Source organism: Anguilla rostrata, chromosome 1 (assembly GCF_018555375.3).
Source record: "Anguilla rostrata isolate EN2019 chromosome 1, ASM1855537v3, whole genome shotgun sequence".
NCBI lineage: Eukaryota > Metazoa > Chordata > Actinopteri > Anguilliformes > Anguillidae > Anguilla > Anguilla rostrata.
The window spans coordinates 28306684-28331132 of record NC_057933.1 but is presented as its reverse complement, the minus strand read 5'-3'; the positions used below and the strand labels follow the sequence as shown (position 1 = coordinate 28331132).

Sequence of the window (24449 nt, the reverse complement as noted above, 5' to 3'; positions counted from 1 at the left end):
ATTTAGATAACTATTTTGTGGAAAATGTCTTTCACGTTGACCTTGTGTTGGGTGGTTCCTATTGGCTGAAATGAAATGCTGAGATTGTGTAGTTCGGAGGCAAACTATCACCTTTGCTTTTCAGTGGGAGGAGATAAGCGGGCTGGATGAAAACTACACCCCGATCCGGACTTACCAGGTCTGCCAAGTTATGGAGCCCAATCAGAACAACTGGCTTCGGACTAGCTGGATCGCAAAGGGAGCCGCCCAAAGGATATTTGTGGAATTGAAATTCACCTTGAGGGATTGCAACAGCTTACCAGGTGTTGTGGGGACATGCAAGGAGACATTCAACCTGTATTACCGGGAAACAGAATCCGAGGTGGGCAGGGAAATAGGGGAGACCCAATATGTGAAAATTGACACCATTGCTGCTGATGAAAGCTTCACCCAGGGAGACTTGGGAGAAAGGAAAATGAAGCTGAACACAGAGCTGCGTGTTATTGGTCCCCTGTCCAGGCGCGGGTTTTATCTGGCCTTTCAGGATGTTGGGGCCTGCATCGCCCTAGTATCTGTCAAGGTCTATTACAAGAAGTGCTGGTCAATCATCGAGAATCTGGCCATTTTTCCAGACACGGTCACGGGATCGGATTTCTCTTCCTTGGTGGAGGTGGAAGGAACATGCGTTAGTGGTGCAGAGGGGGAGGCAAAAACCTCTCCCAAGATGCACTGCAGCACTGAGGGGGAGTGGCTTGTGCCCATTGGAAAATGTATCTGCAAAGCAGGATTTCACCAGAAAGGTGACTCGTGTGAGCGTAAGTATGTCCATGGTGCCATTTGCTCCTGACTGTTTGTTGACGTTAAACATGTTTATATCAATACCAACCCCGACAGCAGAGTAATTGTTATGCAATTTGGATTGGAACTCAAAGGTGTAGGTTTGATTTTCCAGCTATGGCATTGCTGTTGTACACTTGATCAAGGTAATCAATCAGAATTTCTTCAGTAAAAAATATTCACCTGCACAAATGGATTGTATGTAAAAAGGGCAATCAGTCGCTCTGGATAAGTATCTGCTAAATGTCAGAAAGATTATGCTTTCAGAGAGGTTTCCTAAACAGAAGCTGATTAACACCTGGCATATCATGTTATCCATACACAATTTCTTCTACTCAATGGTAGCATTAAAATACAATTTTTATCGCTCAACCATTTTAATGCACAAAATACATCGGATGTGACCAAGACACCTCCTCCTAATATGTCATGCATGACATAGTATGGCCTTTGGTAAATTCTACCACAAAAAGTCGGAAGTGTAGTTCAGGAAGACCTTGTGGGCTAATGTGATCATAACTATTAGTGACTAACTTATTATCATTGATTTCATTCTGCATGCAGTATATCATGCACCGAAATACTGTGTATCTATAGATGGAAGTTGATTATTTTAATTTTGTTTTTAGATATTTTAATCTTGATGCCTAATCGCACAAACCTAATTATTGTTTTGGGAATAAAATATGAATCATTGATATTATTAGTGATACTAATTAATATTATTGTCAAACAACAAAATCTGAAATTGAGTTCATGTCTTCATTTGAATGACTGAATCAGTGTGAAGATAATAATTACTATACTATACAATTACGATAATGTGGGCATGTTATGTTTTGCACAGAAAAGAAAGACAGTGACTGTGGTTGCACCTGTGCAATTGTCGAACACCTTATCAGTGAATTAAGCAGCCTCGAGTCTAGCGAGTGAGAAAAGTTCTCTGCACACATGAACATGACATTATGAGCATGAAGTCATTACGTAATGACCCAAATGTAAATGAAGGCCAGAAGCCTATTGATTAGTCCCTGATGGTTTAGATGTTTCGAGGGCTGAAATTCAATGTCCATGTTCGTGTGCCTGGGTATTCCAGTTTGATAGATGCTGGCTTTTAAGCTTAGTCAGATAAAAAGAAAAAACACATGCGCAAATTAGGGGATTACTAGGCCTCAGGGCTCTTTGCACTCTAGTCATGTGATTGTTGACCTATTTAATGTTTCTATTCGCTGATGTTTTTTATGCACAACTTAATGTTCTGCAAGTACAGTGCAACACTTACAGACATATAAAGTTGCATTGATAACAGTGGTGACATTAGTACATATTAGAGGTATGCAGAGATGACAGTATCTGTATCCATATCTGCTCAACATGGTCTTTATTCGGATAGAAACCCTGATGTGGGAATGGCTTGTATAAGAAGTTGTCTAAATGAGATAAAATGGCTGATTTTCTTGCCGACTGTACATTGTTATTATAATTGTTGTGCTTTCAAAGCACCAAACACACTGGCATATCATTAGTCATTGTAATAATAGCAGATTATATCTTTTAAAAGCTGTATTGTATAAAGAGCATGGACCTATCTGATTGACAAGCCATTATATATACAATTACATTTTATCATACTTTGAACAACACTGATGCTAGCTCTTGCCTCACCCTGCAGGTGCTGTGGGTGCAGGCAGCCCCGTCAAAATCCTGTCAAACTTAACTATTTAATCGTCTGAGTCTGTGTTACATTCAGAAAGAAATACTGGGCTGTTGCAAGCTAGCTGCCAGGTCACTGTTGGCTGGATAGCTAAGCAAGCCAGCTATTATTAGTCTCTCTCACATATGTTCCCTCCCACATATTATGCTCGTGCTGGTTGCTGATGTTTCAAGACAAGAGTACAGATAACTCAAAGTGGACAGAAAAACAGACTGTATAGTTGCTAATCCCTGGAAAAACCTGCCCACTTTGCTCCCAACTTCTGTAGAAGCTCAATGCAAAACCATTGGGAATGGGGGTTGTTCAAAACTCCTAACTTTGAAAGTGAAGTGGAATTATTAACATTTTCATTTGAAAAACGTTCACATTGTAATGGTTGCTTGCATTACTCTAGCCCAGTGGTTCCAAAACTCGGTCCTGGGGACCCCTGTGTATGATGGTTTTCATTCCAACCACAATTGCAATCCAATAATTTTTACAAGCTGTTGAATGGAAACAAAACTATGACTGGAAACAACACACTCTTTGTTCTAGCTTTATTAGAAGACAATACACAACAACTGTGCCAAATACAGTTTCTAAGTGCAACCATTATCATGTAGTTTGTCCATTTAACAAGCATCCCCTCACTGCAGTATCATCTGCAACTATACCCCCCAACCATGGGAAAGGGACAGCAGCATCTATCTGGGATTTCATTAAAATATTATTTCACCACCAAAAATTTGTATTCGATTATAGCAACAAGATACAGTAAAGCCAACAATAGCGTGACAGAATGCCAATACAGCAGATGAAAAACACTGCTCACAGAATAGTGAAATAAACAAAATGAATTCTTGTGTGATTATACCACATTATTGTACTAACAATATTGCAACTAAATATGGAATAGATTTACTATCTTACCAATGGTTGTGAATGTAAAAATGTCCATTTCAAGATTCAGTCAATGGGTTTACATGATGTTTGAAAAAGTCGATTTATTGTTTTTAGTCCGGCTAAAACTAGACTTTTAAAAATCATGTAAACATTGTAGTCTCACTGAAATCGTACAAAGTCAATTTTTTCAGAGTCGGACTAATATACCTAGATAATGCGGTTGGGGGTCGATTTACTACGGCATATATACGCTTCAATAGGCCAAAAATTGGCCTAGGTGTTCAGCGCATGTTACGTAATTTACATAGCAACTATGCCAAGTAGAATCGATAACATTTCAGAAAATATATTACTTTAAAAAATGTAATTCAATCTTCTACTGGGACTTTTGCCGTTTATTGACAGAATATTTTGGTGCCGCTGACTATAATCAAATGTTTTTCTCATATACTGTTCGATTGAGCAAATACCATTAAAATGGGTTAGTGCTGTCCGTTTGTGCTAGCTACTTCACAATAACCTTGTACGGCAATAAATAAAGGCTAACAGCACAGTACCACTTAATTATTGTCACTTCTATCACCACTAAATGAACTTAAAAAAAAGGCGACAAATGACCTTTCTGTGAGAAATGCAAATGCATTGTCGAGCTCGTGCATACACTGCTGGCAACATTCTAAAGCTGTTTTGCCCTCCCTAGTATCATGGTGAAAAAACACATTTCTGGACAGAGGAGGAGGCCAACTTCATGCTATCGCAACTAAAGGAGTTAAATATCCTAAAATACATGGATGGAAGAAAAACGCGAAATGGCAAACTATTAAGCAAAGTTGCGACATAATTGGAGGAAGCAGGATTTATAAGAAGCCTTCGTCAGACACACCTTGGTCAATAAATCCATTATTTCCGAGTCATGTATATTGGAACAATGACCATAATCCAATTAAATCTCATCTTTGGCAAAATCAAGCTATTAATATAAATCGATTTCAACTGTGCATGTAAACGCACTGAGTGATAATTTATTGTTTTGAACTTTCCATTTGAGAAATAAACATGCAAATAAAGTGTTGGCATGCATTTACATTGGCCATGCGCAAAACCCCACTTGCGTTTTACGACATAGTAACTATTTTCAGCTTGTTCTGGTTTGGACTGTTTTATCCAGTAGGGCACAGTATAAGATTTCCAGTGGTGCATGGCATGCCTCATTTGACATTATGACAGTGATGGACAGGCACGCGCAACAGCTTGAACTGTTGATATAGCACAGCATTGTTTCATAGTATATTTCACAGTAATATATGTGCACTTTTTTTTGTCCTTAAGCTTTTGCAAGATTTTACTAATTTTGCCATATTGTAAGCATTGCTAAAGCTTTTATGTGGGTCAGGAGAGGCAGAGGAAGCATGAAGTCTAGCTTGGGTACATACAAACAGAGATGTTCGTATTACTGCTGCAACTAGGGTTGGACGATTTGCTGTCTGTTTGCATTGGCCAAATATGCAGGGTATATATGAAGGAATAATGCACATATGATACTCCAGTAACATTACTGTTCATGAATACATTATAGAGAACAGTTACAAATGAAAATTTTAACACATTTTCAAAATGCTTACATGAAATGGGAAGCTATGTGGGTATCTGATTTGTCCACCATAAGCATTTCTCTGTTCATTGTCACACTGTTTATTCCATTCAGTGCATGTTATTAAAGCTCAATATGCGAATAGCTGGGCTATTAACAACTAACAACTATTACTTGAATGGATCTGCCATTCTGCCCATTAATTTCGCTGCAGCTAGGGTTCTTCCAAACTATTGAGGGCTCTCACTAAAAAGCCGCTGTTTTGTGAGCTAGAGCAATAGCAGGTGCAGGAAAGACTGCAAAACCACCTAGCCCTTTTGGCAAGTTTTCCAAGGAAAACTGCTCATGTCTGCTCAAAATGTCTCTAGATTTGTCGCCAGGCTCTTGTTTTGAAATACACATGCTAAAGGGGTCTGAAAACTTCCTAAATCTGGCGGCAAAGTCACCAGGTTGGCAACATTAGTGGCCAGCTCATTTGAGCAGAGGTGGTTACGCCACTGCAGTCACCTACTCTTTTTTTTTTTTTGCTCACAGTGACATTATAGCTTGGATGTTGGATCTAAAAACTTAGTATGTATAGGACTGATACTTGAGAGCAAAACACATCATTTGTATCCTCACTAGATTTACAATTAAACAATACAAGTCTCCTTTTTTTCTTTTTGAGTCTGCGGTTCTCGTTGTATTTAAATTATTTTAATTAATTTTAAAAAAATTTTAAAAATTATTTGATAATTTACAAATGTGAGTATTTAAATGACAAAATGTAAGGAAAATACATTTGCATGTATTTGCAATTACTTTTACAATTTATATGTCTTCAAAAAGCATTTAAAATACAGAATTTTAAAATACAAAGTGTATTTTCATAATTAGAAAATACTTTCACTACGTAAGGTGGTGCAACATGTGTAATTGCACCAAGCTGTTGAAAGACCTGAAAAGCACCGGATATGTGAGAACCTATCACCTCTGAAGGTTGATTATTTTGTCTAATTAGAGGACAGTATTTTGATGAGAGCGCGTTAGGTGACCACCGATAACCACGGTCCAATTGTACCGATTTCCATTGTTAATTGGTAGTGAATATGCACGGGTGAATTCAGTTTTATCAGTGTCTAACCTTACAAAATGTAATGGCACTGCACATATTGCTGTTGAACGCGCTGACAACAGAAAATACTGTAAAAGGCCTTAACTTTAAAAAAAATTGTATGGGTACAAATAAACTGGCACGTAGCTTCTCAAGAAGTCTGAGTCCCCCCCCATGCAAAGACATGTATGGGCATTTAGGCTACTGCCTGTTAGAGGCAGCGCATGGGTTGTTTAAAATTGCCTACGTAGGCTACCCTTGCCCATAATATAAATTCAACCTCTAGCCCCTAGTACATCCCCTGGAGTGCCCTTAGTATTATAGCTCACTGACATCACATCAAGGGTCACAAAGATCGTACAAAGATCTGGGATAACCCCTTCAGAATGCTGCTGACTTGGTCATTTCTGTTGTCTATCACTGAAATATCTCAAAATATTTGAATATTGTATTAGTATTTTAATGTATATTTTTTTTTAAGTATTTGGTTTCCCATGAAAGTATTTATTTAAAGGAATGCATTTTTTAAATACTATTTCTGAAAATATTTGGTTTTCCATTAAATAACTTCAAAATAAATCAAATACAATGTATTTCATGTGTAAATGTATTTGAAAATACTTCAAATATGTATTTACGTACATTTTCAAATACTTATACGTATTTGTATTTGACACAGGTCTGCTTGCAATATTTCTGTTAATTACGCTCTGTCATATTTTTGTTATTGTATTATTCGCATTGACATTTGCCAATAATGCTCAGCATGTTTTGGGGGCTAACTAATAATAGGCCTATCTGTTAGTATAGTGGTATTGTTAGCCTACCCTGGGCAGTGTTAGCTTAGTGGCTCATAGCGGCCTGCTTTGTTAGAATTCAAACCATTCACAAATGAAATTGAGTGTTTTTCAAGAGGTTTACACTATTCTCTAATGCAGGAATTTCACGTACTGTAGCGTAAACATTCATAGGGGGCTCAGTCATGTGTTATGTTTGATGCAACAGTTTACCATGAAGCTAGAACATATTTCCATATTTCTGACAGTGGAATATTATTTTATTGTAATCTTATTGTACATGATGTGAGGTATTAGTATCTGCCTGGGCTATGTCTGTCAGTTGAATGAAAAATATGAATTCAAATTTACTGTGTGCTGATATGCGCAAGATGAACATGAAATTTTAATATACCAATATTTCATCTTAAATCATCATAAGGGACAACTATATGTGCATTAGAATGAGCGAAAATAATTGTATTCATTTCTGGAGAGGTTTTGGATAATTTTTTGGCCCCCTAGATATCGTGGACCCCTATACTGATTAAAATATGTTAATTCACATTTGAAAAAGTGAGTTTCATGAGTCAGTACAGTTGTTATTTAGTGAAATATATAATTATGTTGTGATTTACAGCAATGCACAATTTACATTTTGGATAGATCTGGAGATAAGGGACACCAGGGTACATTTTTTTGGCCTCTTCCTGAAAAAAAGAGCACAAACCTGTGCATGCACGAAATACCGTCTCCTAAAATAGCATTTCACCGTAGACCCCCCGGAACATGCTCACTAGAATTTAATTCACATAGAAACCTTAGTCTTCAATATATTGAACCTTTTTCAAAGAATGGACATTAAATAAACATTAAACATGTAATATATATAATAAATAAAAGTGATAATAGTAATGTAATAACATGTATGTTGCATATCTCTGAAAATAGCCATTACCTCACTGTGGCTTACTGGAATATTCTTCTCAATACCAGGAGAAGTTCATGTATTCATTTATTTATACATGTGACTGCTAGCCTCGGGCCAAAATGAGCAGTGTCGGCTGCTGAGCTGAATATTGAAGGGGTGGAAACTTCCCCTTAATCTGATTACTGGCATGAAATACTCAATGCCATTAGATATAGGCAGATCTCCTCAATTAAACTAGTAGGCAATTAATAAAATATTTTTATTTGCTTCACGAAATTGTGCACATTCTATCATCATTTAAAAGTGTGCATACATGTACTATTTGGCTTCGCACTTGGAAAATATTCTTGGCAAGGATATGCAATACACAGTAATATTCTTGGCAAACGTGCAATTCACAACCTTTATTGCAGGTTGTACTGACAGCTATTGTGGTAGCTAACAGAGTGGTGTATCCTTTTTTGTAAAGTGTTCTTAGTGATTTAAACAAACTTTATTTATCATTTTTTTATTGTAATTTTCATAATTTTCTGACCATGGTGTGTGTGTGTGTGTTTGTGTCTGTGTTTTAATTATTTAATTATCCTTGTTTATATTATTCAAAATTATTTATACTATACTGGTTTACCTGCCAGTTGATTATTCAGATTGTTGGAACACTTGTTAATCAAAGAAAATGAATGAAAACATTAATGAAAATGCAATGATCAAGAGAATGAACAGGAAAGTTTTCTGCCCCTGTTCAATATTATTATGACAAAATTTGATTAAATATAGTCTGTCGACCACACGGTCACACAATACAGGCCTAGAAGCAAATGTGGGCTGATGATGTTCAGCTATATAGTATAGGGATAACTTAGATAAGCACATTATAGCTTCCACTGCATTCTTTTCACTGAAATAGTATTGAGGATATTGTTATTACTAGTGGTTTCATCATGCATACCTTCTTTTTGTCAGGAAAGACAAGTCAAAAAATGATGGAGCAATGGAGCAAGTTACCATTTGCTGTTCACATAGGAGGATAATTGGCTTTGGAAATGAGGGATGCTACGATGCTAAATTTTTTTGTCAGGGTAATCTGCTTTTTATTTTTAGTAAAAACCGTAAGCAGGTCCCATCTTCACCTCTCTTATGTATGGATGGGTAAGTAGCTTGTATTTAAACCAATCTAATCCGACTGCACAAGTTATCCAGCTCATTTCAAAAGGTTTCAGTTGAGACAGCCTGCATAGTGATTTTTTAATTTTATTTTTAGTTCTCTTGATTAGTTTAGCAGGAAATACTTTTAAGTCTTATCTTGTACCGTTCCAGTTCTATTTTATATATTGTTCTTTAGTACTATATTTGGCATTTTAGCAGTTAATTTGGTCGTTGGTAGCTAATAGTAATGTTAGTATTTTATTGTTCGATCATTGTTTAGATTTAGGTAGCTAGACTTCTTTCTATAATTGTAGAAATATTTTTCCAATTGTAGCATTATTCTTTTATAATTGCATATTTTTCCAATTTTAGATTCAATAGGAGCAAGTAGACTAAGTCTAGCTGTTTTTTAATTTATTTTAGCGGAGATAGGTAGCTTGGTGTCACACGCCAATATGACACCCCTGGGAAGGAGATGCCGCAATGCCGGGGAACATCGTTGGTTGTTGCATGGAGAGAGAGCGAGAGTGCACCCACACAAACGTGAAATAAAATAAACGCCAATGAATGACAAATCTCCCAGTGATTATTGGTAAACTTATGAAATATTTGTTTATGACACATCTGTGCATTTACAAGTAGGTTATTTAGGTTCAGATGTATTTCTAGTAGAGTGGTACATATTTTCTATAGGCTCGTCAAAAACTCAGTGGCTAATTTATTAGGTTAACCTGTCTCGTACCGGGTAGGACCCCCTTTTGACTTCAAAACAGCCAGAATTTTTTGGGGCATGGATTCAACACGATGCTATTCCTTGGGGAATTTTATCAATGCTGACTCAATAGCATCAGATACTTCCTGCAGACACATTCATGCTGCAAACCTCCCATGCCTCCTCATCCTGAAAGCATCCTGTTGGATTGAGATCTGGGGACTATGCAGGTAAACTGGAGCAAACTGACGTCACTGTCATATTTGTGGAACCAGACTGAGATGATGCGTGCTTTGTGATATGGTGCATTATTCTGCTGGAAGTATCTGTTTGAAAAAGGGTAGGCTGTGGCCATAAATAAATGTGCATGATCAGCAACAATTCTTAGGTATGCCGTGGCATTCCAATGATGCTCCATTGGTATTGAGGATCCTAATCTGTGCCAAGAAAGCATTCCCCACACTATTACACCACCACCACCAGCCTGCACCATTGACCCAAGGCAGGATGGATCCATGGATATCATGCTGTTTATGCCAAATTCTGAAAATACCAGTTGCAGAAGAAATCAAGACTTGACAGACAAGGCAGTGTTTTTCCAACTTTCAGTTACCCAGTTTTGGTGATCACATGCTCACTGTAGCCTCGAAGAACAACTAAACAGCATGCTTTGAATTGCAGCCACATGATTTGTTGTTTGGACGAGCAGGCCATTTCCGTTAAAGAGCATTTGTACCTAATAAAGTCGCAGCTGAGTGTATTTTTTGTTCATAATGTCTTGGAAATCCTTGCTAGAGGTGGTTTACTGACATGGTGTGAACATAAACATTTATGTGTGTTTAGACTATTCCCTAACAGAGAAGACTAATACGCATGTATTAATAATGACATTCAAAACTTCAAAACCTGTTGAAGGAATACTTGTAGGAATAAATGTGTAGAAGGAATTCTTGTGCTGCATCTACGGTTAAATTTAGGGTTGCCTGGACATAACAAACATTACAAGAAGTGCCTACATTATCATATACTGTCATTTGTTGCAATGCAGTAATTCAGCAGATTGTGCAGTACATACTGTATGACATAATACATAGTACACAACTATAATCCAAACTCTTATTTTGGGGGAATACAATAGTCGCCTTTAAATTTTTGTTCATGTTCAGCCCTAAAATAACTTTATGAATTATCAATGTAGATGTAAAAATGGTGTGCAAATCACTAGACTGGCAAAAATGGTTAGAGTGTTATATTTTAAATAAATAATAATAAAGATGAGTTAATTCAAGAAATTATGATTTCAAGAAAAAGATGTCTTTGTTGCTACTTATACAGCAGTCACAGATTGATGGTTGTAGACATTTTACAAAAGGAAGCCCATCAATTCCAAAATGAGGGAAATTGAATATCCCTGGACAGTGTTGCCATATGGTTGTGATTTTCTCCCCCAAAATATTTCTGTAAACCCACATCTTCAATACACTTCCAAACTAATTTTAGGACTTAGTCCCCCATACCTCCTTCTAAAATCACCCATCTGGTACCATTGACTTCACTAAATTTTTTGAAGATTGCATTTGATTAGAAAATGTGACCACAATTGGTTGTTCCTGTTTTTGCAGTTGCAGGCTTCTAACGGAGGGTAAATCAAGGAGGCGAAATTAAAAATCCTCAATATCATTAGGCTATTGGAATTCTTTTTAATTGGTTAATTAGCAGGCTCTTCATTTATAACTGTGGTTTATACTGGCTCTGGGATTAAACGGTAACGAGTCCTCTGGCTGTGCTCTGCTATCCGGTGTAAGCACGCTTCGCTATTCTGGCAGTTGTCCAAGGCACTCAGTCGCTGAATATGCAGGTCTGTACCGAGAACAGCGTCCCTTTCTGCACACTTCAGCCCCTCAAAAATGACCCCGACAGATAAAAGGAAAACAAACAGGCGCTATTTTGCGATATTCAGGGCTCAAGCATATCCGCCAAGGACCAGAAAAACTAAATGCAATTATAGAAGATGCAGGCTATGCTGTTTGCATTGTTTTGGACGTAGCCTAATTGCAAATGGGCCTCCCCTCAGCAGTTAGAAATGCGTTTGGTGTTTGTAACAATGCGGTACTATTTTTCACATGGGGCGAACATTTTAAAAATTGTGGTGGAAAAAAATATCACGAAGCAGCAGGGGTCTAGTTGGCCAATATTGTCAGCAAGTCTTTTGTATATAAAGAATTACTGGCCTCCAACCAAGCAGCATATGAAGTGTGGAGCCAGACGTGACTGAACAACATCTTTTAGACCAAATTAGCGGTACTAACAGCTTTCCCGAAGCTACTTCAGGAATGTATTGTGTGCTCTGAAATGCTAATAGGCTACCTGGACCGTGTTCGCTTTCATGTGCCAGAGATATATAAAATAGCTATTCACAAAAGCACTGCAGTGTAGTCATCATAAGAGAGAGCTATGGGTTTTTGCTCTGTTATTACAAATGCTACGTATGGCACTATATCTGTCTCTGTCTGTCAGATGTACCAAAACACAAATGAGGACACTGTTAAATTCAGTTACCGCACATCCAACAGATCAAAACAAGGTGATCTACTTGTCTTGAGTGAAGTCACTTTAGTCAACAGAGAGGCTGTGTCTTTAAGTTTCCCTTAAGATTCTTTACATTTTTTATACTTCTGACTTGTTTTCTAGCCTTCAGTTATTACATTAGAAGCAGAATTGTGAGCTTAATCAATCAAAAATGTTACACCATTTTATTATGTTTTGGTGTCATTCAGTATCTCTTAGAGATTGCCAAGATTTGAAATAGCTCAATCTGAATTTTTCCCTGTGGCTGCTCTCAGCATCCTAAAACAGAAGTATTTAATGAGCCAGAACTAGCAATTCTCCATCAAAAAGTGCCACAACTGCAGGTATCTATCTCATAAAAACAATTATAATTGTGTACTCTAGAGAGTAATGTGGAACAGCACTTGCAAACTCTAAGAAGATTTTTGTTTACTTTTTGTTGTCATTGCCCAAAGGAGATAAATCTGCATGGTATGATTTTCTGTTACAGGGCGTGAGTGGTGTGGGCATAATCCAGATGGCCAGGCTCTAGTGCTTTCCACGGGCAATTTACCTTTCAACCACCCCCCTCCCCCCCTTAAAAAACAAAACAAAAAAAAAACACATTTTTTAGACAGCTGCGGTATTTTCCCCTTTGCAGAGCACACAGAAAACAGGTGTGAAGTGGCGTGTATATTGTATGTGAAACATAAAGTAGGTCGCAGCCAGGGGGGGTGGGGAGTAGCAGCGGTGAGATTGGCTGTCTCTCATGTTACTTTGAAAGGAGTTTGCGTGGGCTTACCAAGATATACCTCACAATGAAGATGTCTTGCTATTTTAAATTAATCAATTTATTTTTATTTCTGTGCAAAATTAATCAGTGTTTAATGTTAGGCATTGATTCTTTGGGGGAAGAGGCTGATAAAGAGTTTCTGCTGAAATAACAACATTGAGATCAAGTGAAGCTTCTTCATGTAGTACAATTCCTATATTTTCAGTGATGCTGTTAGAGCATCACATCCATTCAATAGCCAATTTTGTCATTTTAAGGGTCATATGGTTTTACAACACTCGCGTCCTTAACTTAAATGTGTTAAGGACATGAGTGTTAAGCATATGACTTAAATTAAATTTAAATGTTTGCTAAATTATCATCTATAATTGTGGGAATGAAAAAAATAACATAATAAATAATAAAACATCAGAATAAAACATCTTCTTAATTAAAATTCATTTATTCTTATTTTCATTTCTCCCTGAATCTTTCTGAAAGAGCAACCGTGTAAGCCGACATTCTCTGTCTTCCAAAGAATGTGTAATGCAATTTAACAACACACGATTATCCCTTTGCGACAGGGTTAATAATTGAAAGATATCTTAACAAATGGTACAAAAGTGAAAGGTAGAGTCTTCTGAAAACAGCTAAACATTTGTTGTCTCTCTCTTATCTCCAGATAAGAGAGACACACACCATGCTTAATATTAACTAGGGTTGTTGTGGTAAAAAGACGGATGGATAGTGAGCCATCTTATCTTACCAAAGTAGTATATCCTCAGCTTATCAGAACAAAAAACAACAAATAAAATTTTGAGGAAACAACTTACTATTTCAAATTTTTTAAAATGTCACTGCCTGCATCATCTCTCAGGAGTGATCGTGTTCATTGGCCGTAACACAAAGGTTTAAAATTATGCATTATCTACATGAGAGGCGTATTCTCTTTTTACTTAAAAATCAGCAACCAATTTAGGCACAGGCAATGAGGCATGGTGAGTTGGCTCTGTAATGAACTGCTTTAATTGACCGATTATGCTGAACAACAAAAGCCGGAAGACCTGGTGGCCATCGGGGACCAAAGTTGCAGTTCCAGACTCCTGTTTTAGAAAATGTCCATCATCCTAAAGTCCCATCCTGTGGAAAGTAACTCTTATTCTAAAGTTTGCCGTCCTGGGGCTGCTGGGTAGGTCACTTGGTAAGCGTGCAGCTTTCGGTGCATGAGTGAGCACCATAGTCTGGCAGTGCTAACTGTAGGTGTCAGCATGTTTACAAATGTGTATAAACCATTGACAGCGTGCACGTTACGTAGATGGTGTAGGTTTCTTTTTAACTTTGGGGGAGGCATACTGCTGGACCACCTACTCTCGCATCGTCAAATATTAAGTCCCACAAGCATTCTGGCTAGTCTAGCAATTAATTCATGTGGAAATATTGGTGGTGATATATCTTGAGTGGCCTTTGTCTCTGACTTTTTGGCTGGACCGCAACAGCGGGGCCAGCCGTATAAACGTGAATGTCTGTGACTGACTGAGTGATGAAGTTACACCATTGGTCGGCCGAGTTATGAAGTTACACCATTGGTCGGCCGGATGAAGTGTGTTAGGTCCAGCCATATACTAGGTTTTGACCTGGTCTTGTTTCCATGTTTCTCAGCCTAGTAATACTCCATGCTCCTGACAAACTCCAATAACAGATTCCAAAGCCAATCGTAAGCCTAGAATCAAGACTGGAAGCTCTCATATACATGCAGCAAAGAAGCAACAGAACGCACCTAACTAATCAAAAATACTTCTGAAGCCGTTTGTCCCAAACACTATGGTGCCCTACAATGGGAAGGGGGGCTGTGTATAAAAAGTGCTGTAATTTCTACAAGGTGAAATGAAAATGCATAAAAATACAATTCTACAATTACAAAATTGTGGAGTACAGAGCTAAATCAAGAATTATATGTCTTTGTCCCAGACATTATGGAGCTCATATATATATATATTGCTACTGTACATCTGAATGGCACTAAACAATCAACTTTGATAGCTGTTAATGTGATATTTTCTATTTGCAATATGACCTGAAACATTTTGGCTGGGGCAAAGCCATGTGGAATCTCTTTTTGTAAGGGCAAGTATGTAGGTTAAAACTAAGGTAAGTGAATTCAATTTTGTTGGAGATGGCAATGCTGGAAACTGCCTCCTTGTCCTTCTTTTGTAGATGTTTGCATGTGGGGTTAATGTGCTTGTGCTTGTTTGTGATCAATCTGTAAAGCAATATAAAAACTATGTAAAAATGGCATGTGAAAATATCATTGCATGCGTATTAAGTCTGGCTGACTCAGTGGTTAGGCATGGTGTAATAAGCCTGAAATAAAATTGAACACTATTAGTTACCTTTTATTAGTTTTTTTATTATCTAAAACTATTGACACTCTTTGTTGAACACTGGCAAAAGGCTGTATAAAATAAGAAACATATGCAATGAACTAGTCCTCTATTATATGCTCAAAAAGGTAGACATTTTTTAAAGACTAGAATCTAACATGGCACCTGGATATTTAAAATCAGATACCTTTTTTCATTTCATAAAAAGATCTGGTTGGTGAGTATCAATGAACATCTTCTGTAAAAATATCAGTCTTGCTTATATTGAGATAATAATAATAAATATGGACCATTGCAGATGATGAGTTTATGTGCAGCCTGTCTGTTTTTAGCACATGCATGCAGTATTTGTAACATACGATTGTAAATCCACAGATGTAACACAGTGAGTAACAGTAAATGAGTGAGAGATTAATAATGAATATTAATGGTGCTAAACTAGCCAAGTTTTTACACACTATGGTATTACATATGTCTGAAGGCTTTTGCCAACAGATGTGTAAATGAATAAAAATATAATAAGAAAATAAAACGGGAATATTACATTTTTATTTATTTATTTTAATTTATTTGTGCAATTTGTCTTATGTTTTGCATGGAAGATACGTAAATCTTTGTGAGAGCTGAAGGAATCATGCACTGACATTTAATTAGTCTGCTCTCGACAATTGACAATAAAATAACACCATAAATCTTCTCTTTGGAAATTTATGGGCAAGAGTATGGGCTGATTTTGTGGGTGCTTGCGTGTAATGATCGAGGCTCACCACGGTTCAACAAAGGATGTCAAAAACAGTAGACTGTCAGGTCTATCAAAAGCAGCGCTTCACATTTCAAATACAGTCCTCGCAATCGCCTACATGGCAAGCGTATGCTCGTGTCCCATTAGTGTTGCTGTGGTGCAGGTTGTGTCTCATTAGTGTTAATTACAGCGTGTGCTTGTGTCCCATTAGTGTTAATGTGCTGCGTGTTTGTGTCCCATTAGTGTTAATTTGGTGTGTGTTTATGTACAATTAGTGTTCATTAAAGTATGTGTTTGCGTGCTGATATCGCTGGTTATGAAATATAATAACAAATATTATATATGGTTATTTTCTGCTATGCAGGTGCTGCCAGTGCCTGTCACAGCTCTTGTGGGAGGTGGGATAAGGTCTTGGCTGTGGCCTCCCTAAGGACTTAGCGGACCTGGCTTAGTACCATGCACAGGCCTCAGTGCCAACCCAAAAATCTTACGTTGCCACCCCAAAGAAACATTATCAGTTTCTAGGCTTGGTTGCTGCCCCATTACTGTTAGTTTTGGTTTGCATCTGTATCCTGCTGGTGTGGTTTAAGGAGTGTGTTTGCATGGTGCTAGTGCTACTCCTATTATTTATGTGGTCTAAATATGGAAGAAGAATTGCACCAGCATTATTATCCAGATAAGAATTGTTTCAAAATTTAAATGGCTTAGTTACGGATCAGGCTACTGTCTGTCACTGTCGAATGCAGGAAGCATGGCTTGGGGATTATACTGAGTCTGTATGCGCCATCACAATGCACACAAGCCATGGAAACAATTCTTGTTATATTTTTGACTCCTTGTTGTTTTATGTTTCCGGTGAATGCTTTTATTTTCGGCATCTGGTGATCAGGAACTGTGCAGAGGTTTTTTTTTTAACTCCAGAGGGTAAAAATGTAGTTTATGGTGAACTAATCTTGACAACCACAGGCCTGTACTTAGAATTGTATGTACCAGACTCATTTAACTGTTTTTTGCTTGTCTTAAACTCAGAAGATTTACATGTACAGACTCACACATGCACGCACCCAATACGTGTGATCGTTGCTTCTTCAAGATTTATACATTATGCAAAATGTGATGGGGAAAAAGTGATTCGAAAGAAATCAAAGTTATTCTGTGTCATGGAGCTCATTGAAGCACTTTAAATCCTTTAAATCCTCTCATTGCTCGGGGTGCTGTGAGGGAAAGAGTGCGAGGTTATGTAATAGGTTATCGATTTCTTCAGCAGAGGAGATTTAGGCGTTGAGCCTCCCGTTTAGAGGCTCTCTGAGGAGTCAGAAACACTGCCAAAATGGCCATCTCTGACAGCCCCAGGAAGGTGTTCACTCCCTGGCCCACCAGTCACCTGACCGTTTCCTTGTTAAATGTCAAGGAAACACAGCGTGACAGCAAGATGTCATTTTTGCTTTGCTGACCTCACCTGGACAATTGCATTTTTGCCATCTTCTTTAAAAAAAAAAAAAAGAAAATACCTACATTTTTGTGGATCTCTGTTGTGCCTTTTTGCCCCCTAGTACTGAAACAAAAGTATTTCCATTACTCAGGGGTACGGGGCATTGCCGTTTGCGCTACTTATTGCACAACAGCTGCAAAAGCTATCTGCCCAAATAGTAGAGCGCATAGTTCACAAGTAAAATAATAGTCACCTCACGCCAAGTGTCATTTTCTCAAGTGTATTAGTTCACATATGCATTTCATTCTCAGTTGTCTGAGAACTTTTTTTGGTAGTCTTTGCTAATCTTGGTGTGTCATGCTATATCTGATTAAAAGGCAGGTTTTGCTCACACCCATTTTTGAGCAAGTTGAGCAAGCACTGACCCAATAAATGTTTTTAAAAATCGAAAAATTATAATTTTAATTTGGTGCAGGAATAATGATGACAAAAAAGGAACAACCGGGCGACAAAAAATATTTATTGAAACAACGTACTTTATCAATAAGTAGAATTGGACCAGTTTAAACAAATTATTTTTATGAAAGTTACATTGTTTTTGGAGATATTGGTTATTGCAAGTATTTGTGTCCATACAATGAAATTATGTATTTAAATTATTGCGCAATTCCATTGGGTTCAACGTTATCTTTGCCGCCAAAGAGTTCTAGTATGCCTGCAATGACAAAAAAAGCTATGAAAGATCTGCTCTATTGCATGCCTGACATGGTAGTGGTGTCTCAGTCCTGCAAATATGACAGCTGACATGGCTATTGAAAAGCTTACTGTGTGGGTATTAAATAGGCAGGCACATTTTACTGCTAGGTTTCAGGCTGTCTAAAAAATCCACGATTGTGTGATAATCTATGACCATGTTTGTGAAGAGGACATGCCCTATATTGAAACCCATTTGCATAAAAACGTGTTATTTTTGGTACTGACTGTGCGTGACCTATACAGCACCATGTCACCATTTCCCTGGTTGTGAAGAGCAGTTATGTGTGCTTTGTATGGATTTCTTTCTCTTTTTTTCTGGTACTTGTGAAGGTTAACAGGCACGCAGGCATTGAATTCATTTAGTGGATTGCCCCCTCAGACTTTTAATCAGGCGGGGACGCTGCTAACTCTAGGTGCGAGCTATCTTGCACTAACTCAGTGAAGCATGCTAATTTGAACCAGAATGAGACGCCTGGGGGAATTGAGATGTGGTTCGTGGAGTTGTGTGCGGAGAGGTTCTTTTGTCTTGTTATTTGCACTGGCCGTTTGTTGTCACAGTGTCCTTTTAAGTGGCTTTCGAGAAGCGCATCTGCCCAGAGAATTAATGCAAATGTAAAATGTGGGCGGGAGAGGCCGAGGCGATGGCCGCGCCAGGTCGGCAACATCAATCATGTCCACTCGGTTTGCGCCGGCCTCGCGTTGCCACGTCGACGGGGCGAGCCTGAGTGGTGAGCATCGGCCTGTTTGCCAGGTGAAAATTAAAGGGGGGACGCTGCTGATCTCACAGGGGTGGGCAAATTGCTGCTTTTTCGCCAGTGCAGCAGATATTGTGGCAAAGTTCCAGAGCCCTAATGCTGCTAATTATCCCAGTTGAATAAGCAAATTTAGGCAGGGCACAGTGCCACGCCTATAAAATGCAAAGGGGAAAATGGTGAAAATGCTCATCTTCTTTGCAAGCTGGACAGCCAGTGGTCTGAATTCAATGAACTTTTGTCCTTAATTTTTATGCGCAATTAAATGCAAGTGTTTATTGTATTGAATCCAGTCCGTTGTATGGTGGTGCACAGCACAGTGGCCAAGTGCATGACCTGTAATTTTTAATAATCATATCTCCCTTTATGTGTTTGCATGGTGGCATTTTTATGTTTTAAAAAATTGAGTTTACACTTTATTTGATGGTCTGATTTGATTACTGTCTGTGTTTTTTAAAACCAATACTGGGTTCATAATATGCAACCGTTGTCTGTGAGGCCATTAAGCTTAAATGGTGTGCTGTTTAAAATGGTCTGTGGTACAGAGCCTGTATACACCACAGCCATAAACTTGTTTTTTTGCATCCACTGCTTCTTAATTCATATATATGGGTAGTTAGTTCCAGCAGCAGGAAGACCACATGGATGAAAAAGCTGAATATTGCAGCTCTTTGTCAGGGGAAGACGGCCAAGTTTGGTGTGTGCTGTTGGTTGACTTATCCCATGTGGAGCAATCACTTAGTTTGTGTAGGGGCCAGTTTCTTTGCAGTTGAATTGCACTTTCCAAGCTGCACAAAACGCACAAACACACGCACACTCGTTGATGTACACGCGCGTGTGCCCTTGCAGTCCCTCGTAGCAGTGGTCACATGCACACTCCCTTCAGTCACGTGTGCACACGCACACTCACCAGCACACAAATACACCTACACCTACTTGCTCACGGAGACATATGTTAAAATGCAAGGTCACACACAGTTGAATGCAAACAGGGCCCCAGCTTAATACCCCCTGCTGTATGTTTGTTCATTGAATTCTGAATAGACTGCAAGCCCAGAAGCGTGTTGAGGAATGATTTTGGTTGAAGAAAAACAGCTAATACAGTCATGCGATATTCAGAAAAACAGAAAACAAAACAATATACCAGACCTTTGATTAATTTCCACCGCATTGTGAAAGTTCTGGCTACATAGCTGCTTTGCCTCAGTAGGCTAGAGTTCTTGGAAGACTCTCACACCCTCTTAAGTTTGACGTCAGGAAGGACTTACTATTGTTTGTCCCACTATCCTCTGCAAAGTGACCACTTTTTTCAGCAGTGGCTTCTGCATCTCCCCTGTTTCTAAGGTGATTTGGCAGCCATTTTACATGTTTGACATTCATTTGTTTGGGAAAGCTGGAGTCAACACTATGCTGACTGGTGGCAGGCATTTTAAAGAGGATGTGCTTTTTGCTGGTGCATGCAATGTCCCATTGGAGCTTGACTCAAACAAGCAGATGGGATAATGCAGAGTAATTGATGTCATGTATGCTTGCCTTTTATTTCAGTTGACAGACCTTTGAAATACATAGTTTAATGCATTAAGACAGAAAGGTTTTACTTTGCCAATTGTGCCAGCCAACAGTATGCTGACAGCATACTTGTAAGACTCAAATAAGTATGTGCATATACTCTAGAGCTGTACTGTATTTAAATATTTTAAAATTTATTTATTTATTAATAATTCATTTTTTAAATTAATAATTTAATAAAATGTATTTATTCCAGTCTGTTGAAGATTATTTGTCTCTGCTGCACAGAATGTGTTTTCCTTTTTCTTAAAAATTTTACTTTTATTTTTTCTTTACTTATCTTTATTATTGAGGGGTTTCAAGAAACCCAAAATAATATATTGCACCACACACCAATTGTACAGGATGCAGAGCACTTTATGAATAAGTCTTGTCTTCTCATCACTTTATCACTTCAAGGGAGTTTAAATTGAGTGAAATCCATTTTCAATAGAAATATCCACCTCTGCATATTTTACAAATGTCTACTTATTGGCAGAAAGTAACATCTTACATTTTTTTGCCCAGGGGCTGCTGGGTGTTTTATCTAAGAACAGTTCCAGTGTGTGGATGTTCTCTATGGTCTGCTATTTAATTCTGATGATGACATTTACAACTGTGGCCACCTGTCCAACTGGGCAACAAATAATTGGTCGTAGCAATGCCCGAATGTTTATACGTTAACTTAATAATTAATTTAAACAATTTGATTCCTTATAATTGTTGTTTACATTACTGTTACCATATCTTTAAATTGGTAATCTCACTTTGTAGCCACAAACCTTAGTTTCAATGAGCACATAATCAAACCAGCTGTAATTGGAAATGTTTTTTCAACATGATGCTTTCTCTAACATACTCCTTTTTAGTGGCTGGATATCTTTGGTTTCCTTTGTGAATTCTTTGTTTTTATCAGTCTATAGGTGCACTAACTTGCAGGATTACACAGTGACATGCTCTAATGTGTCTAACAGACGAATAATAGCAAGCTAAGTGAAACACTTAAAACATGGTAGAGGAAACGTGTTTTGACCATTGCCAGTTTTCTCAAACAATCCCATGCTCCTCTCTATGCTCCAGTTGCAGAAGACCAAAAATGGTCAAAATGTGTTACCTCCGCTCTGTTTTATCTGTTGATAGGCATCTGGGTAATTGTTAATTCCTGTGTATTTTGCTGTTGCATACATTAGAGTGCATCTACAGTGTAACCATTTTTTAAATATAGCTATGGCTTGTATTGCACTACAACTCAGTTTTCATCAAGCAATTCATTTATATCAAGCACTTCATTTTTCCAAATTGCATTCTTTAGCAGTGCTGATGCTCCTTTGTCTAATTTTAAAGTACTTTGGTTTCTTACAAATGCGAAATGATTTGTATCAGTTTAATAATCGACTTTTTGCATGAGCTTGATATTGATAAGGCATAATTGCCTAAGCTACACTAGGTTTGTTACAGGACCAGTTGACTACGATGGAAAAATGATGAATGATGGAAATGATGACAAATGATAAATCAATACTTCAGGTTTATATCTAGCTAAGATGAAAAAGCCTCCCAGTTCACGCCCTATCTTAACATTATTTGCTGAGGAGGTGTTTTTTTGAGGTGCCATAAATGCACATTTGAAGACTCTGCATCTCCCGAACAACTACATCAGCCAAAACTCCAGTTCACTTACAGTGTTGATATCATGGCACTAAAGGGAAAGAATGCAGCCAATCTGATTAGCCGTAATGAGTCTCTTTGACAACTGACCCTCAGCTGCCCTACAGTCACAAAATTACCAAAATTGGATTGGACGCCTCTAGATTCCCCACCGCCTAACCCTACCGCTAACCCCTGACACTTGCACCTTGACTGTGCAAACAAGGCCCTATGTCCTAAGGCTCATATCTGTGCAAGATCAATTTGTGAACTGCGGTGTGAAAAGAAGCAGCTGCGTGACATCACTTGCATGCTTCCTTTGCCTTCACCTGAATTCTTAGGAGCGGGAACCAATGAGCAACATTGGTGAATATGATTGGGCATTCCAGTTTGGGAGGAAAAAGGCAGAAAGCTTAATAAACAATACTAATCGTTGTTAAATGGGTTTCCATTTGCCATAGCAGGTTTGATTTTGCTCTGTCTTTTTCTTTGGCTGACATTTCGTATCCAATTCCAGATGGTGTTCCACCCACGTGTAGGCTAAGTGTGGGTGTTTTTAAATAAGCTCGTTTGGAAGAACCAGACATGTGAAACAATCACATGCCACACTGCACATTCCAGCAGATTCCACGCTTCCTGTCAGTTCTGTGTTTGGAACGATCACCGTTCCTTTTTAAAGGCGAAAGAATCAAATGACAAGGATCATGTTAAGATTTTCACCCTAATGCCCTTGTAATTTCCCAATTCATGTAGACCCAAGGCTGAAATTCAGACTGAAGCATAGTATTAATATAGTGTGAAATTATTAAAACATGCAAAATTATTAATACTTTTAAATAATGTAGCACATGTAGTCATCCCACACTTGCCAATGTGTCAGAGACTATTTTCCATAATAAATCCCCCCACATATAATAGAAAAGCAGTGGAGAGAGAGAGAGAGAGCTTGCATGGTGCATACCTATTGTGTGCATGGCTGGTGGAGCTGGGGACCCTGATGCAGTAGGGTCTGTTTGATTTCCACATCATTCCTTTCTTCATAACGCGGCCTTATATTATTGTTTACTATTAATGATTAACCTTCCTCATTATTTGTTTTGTTAACAACTGTTTATTGATTTTCCAAAAACAAACAAATACAAAAAAGGGATAGCATTACAATGAATATGCAACAAAAATGGTGGTGGGGGGGATCTTCCTGATTATTCATATCCCCTTATATTCTGCTATTCGGAATTTGTTCTTCATGTGGTTTTGTTCTTTTATTTGGAAATAATAATAATAATTATTATTATTATTATTATTGTTGTTGGATGACATCAAATATGCTGGAGTTTAATTCTTGTGGATCTGGTCCAGGGATGAAACCTGTGAATCAGGTCCTGCCTACACTCATGGTGACTGACTGAGCCACTTGAGAGCCCCTGAAAGGCTTTTATTGCCTGGGCAGCAAATGGATACAGTGTTAGATATACTGCAAGATAAATGGTTTCCTTCAGGCTGCTTGACCCGGGCTGCTATCGTTCACCGGAGGTATGGGAGGCCCCGACAGCTGCCTGTCTGTAAGACCACCCTCATCACTCTTAACAGGCCAGTGCTCCGGTACCTTCACCCGTATGTCCCGTGTGACAGGCAAGGCACACTTGGAGTCCAGTGCCCAATGTAAAAAGAAAACAAAAAAGAAATTTCATATACTGAGATTTGTGGAAATTTGTAGCAAATCTGTTTTCTAATCTGGTATTTCTGTAAATTGTTGATATAGTGTGCTATATAAATACATAAACATGAATCATCAACAAATATTTAATGTATTTTTTTTTTTTTTTTTTTTTTTTTTAAAGCCCATAGCATGTAAAGCCATAGAGATTATAAAATTATACTTGTCAAGAAAGGTGCATGATATTTTTTATATTATTTAAAAAAAATATTTTAATCCTGGCTGATCCTTGCACTTCATGGCAAAAAGCAATGGCATCCTTTAACTAATCTGAGGATCAATGGGGATTGCTGGACATCTCATTAAACTGACTCATAGAAACCGAACAGTTATATCTCATGACTGGTATATCTGTAGCTTCAAGGCTCATGGTAAAACAGTCTGACTGTAATGGAATCCCACATTGACCAAGCAAAATGGGTTCCCTGTGGTGTTAGAGAAAGACATTAATAATCTTTATCGAGAAGAGTAACCTTTTGGAAATTATATATTAT

At 38.0% G+C, this 24449-nt stretch overlaps 1 protein-coding gene across 2 annotated transcripts in view; it reads left to right on the top strand.

Moving 5' to 3' along the window:
• LOC135253698 (ephrin type-A receptor 7-like) overlaps positions 1 to 24449 on the top strand; it is an 80287-nt gene that overhangs the window by 2997 nt on the left and 52841 nt on the right. For both annotated transcript variants that reach the window (XM_064333312.1, XM_064333302.1), the window contains exon 3: positions 125 to 794. In XM_064333312.1, coding sequence (XP_064189382.1) covers positions 125 to 794 — 670 coding nt within the window. The remainder of the gene's footprint in view (positions 1 to 124; positions 795 to 24449) is intronic.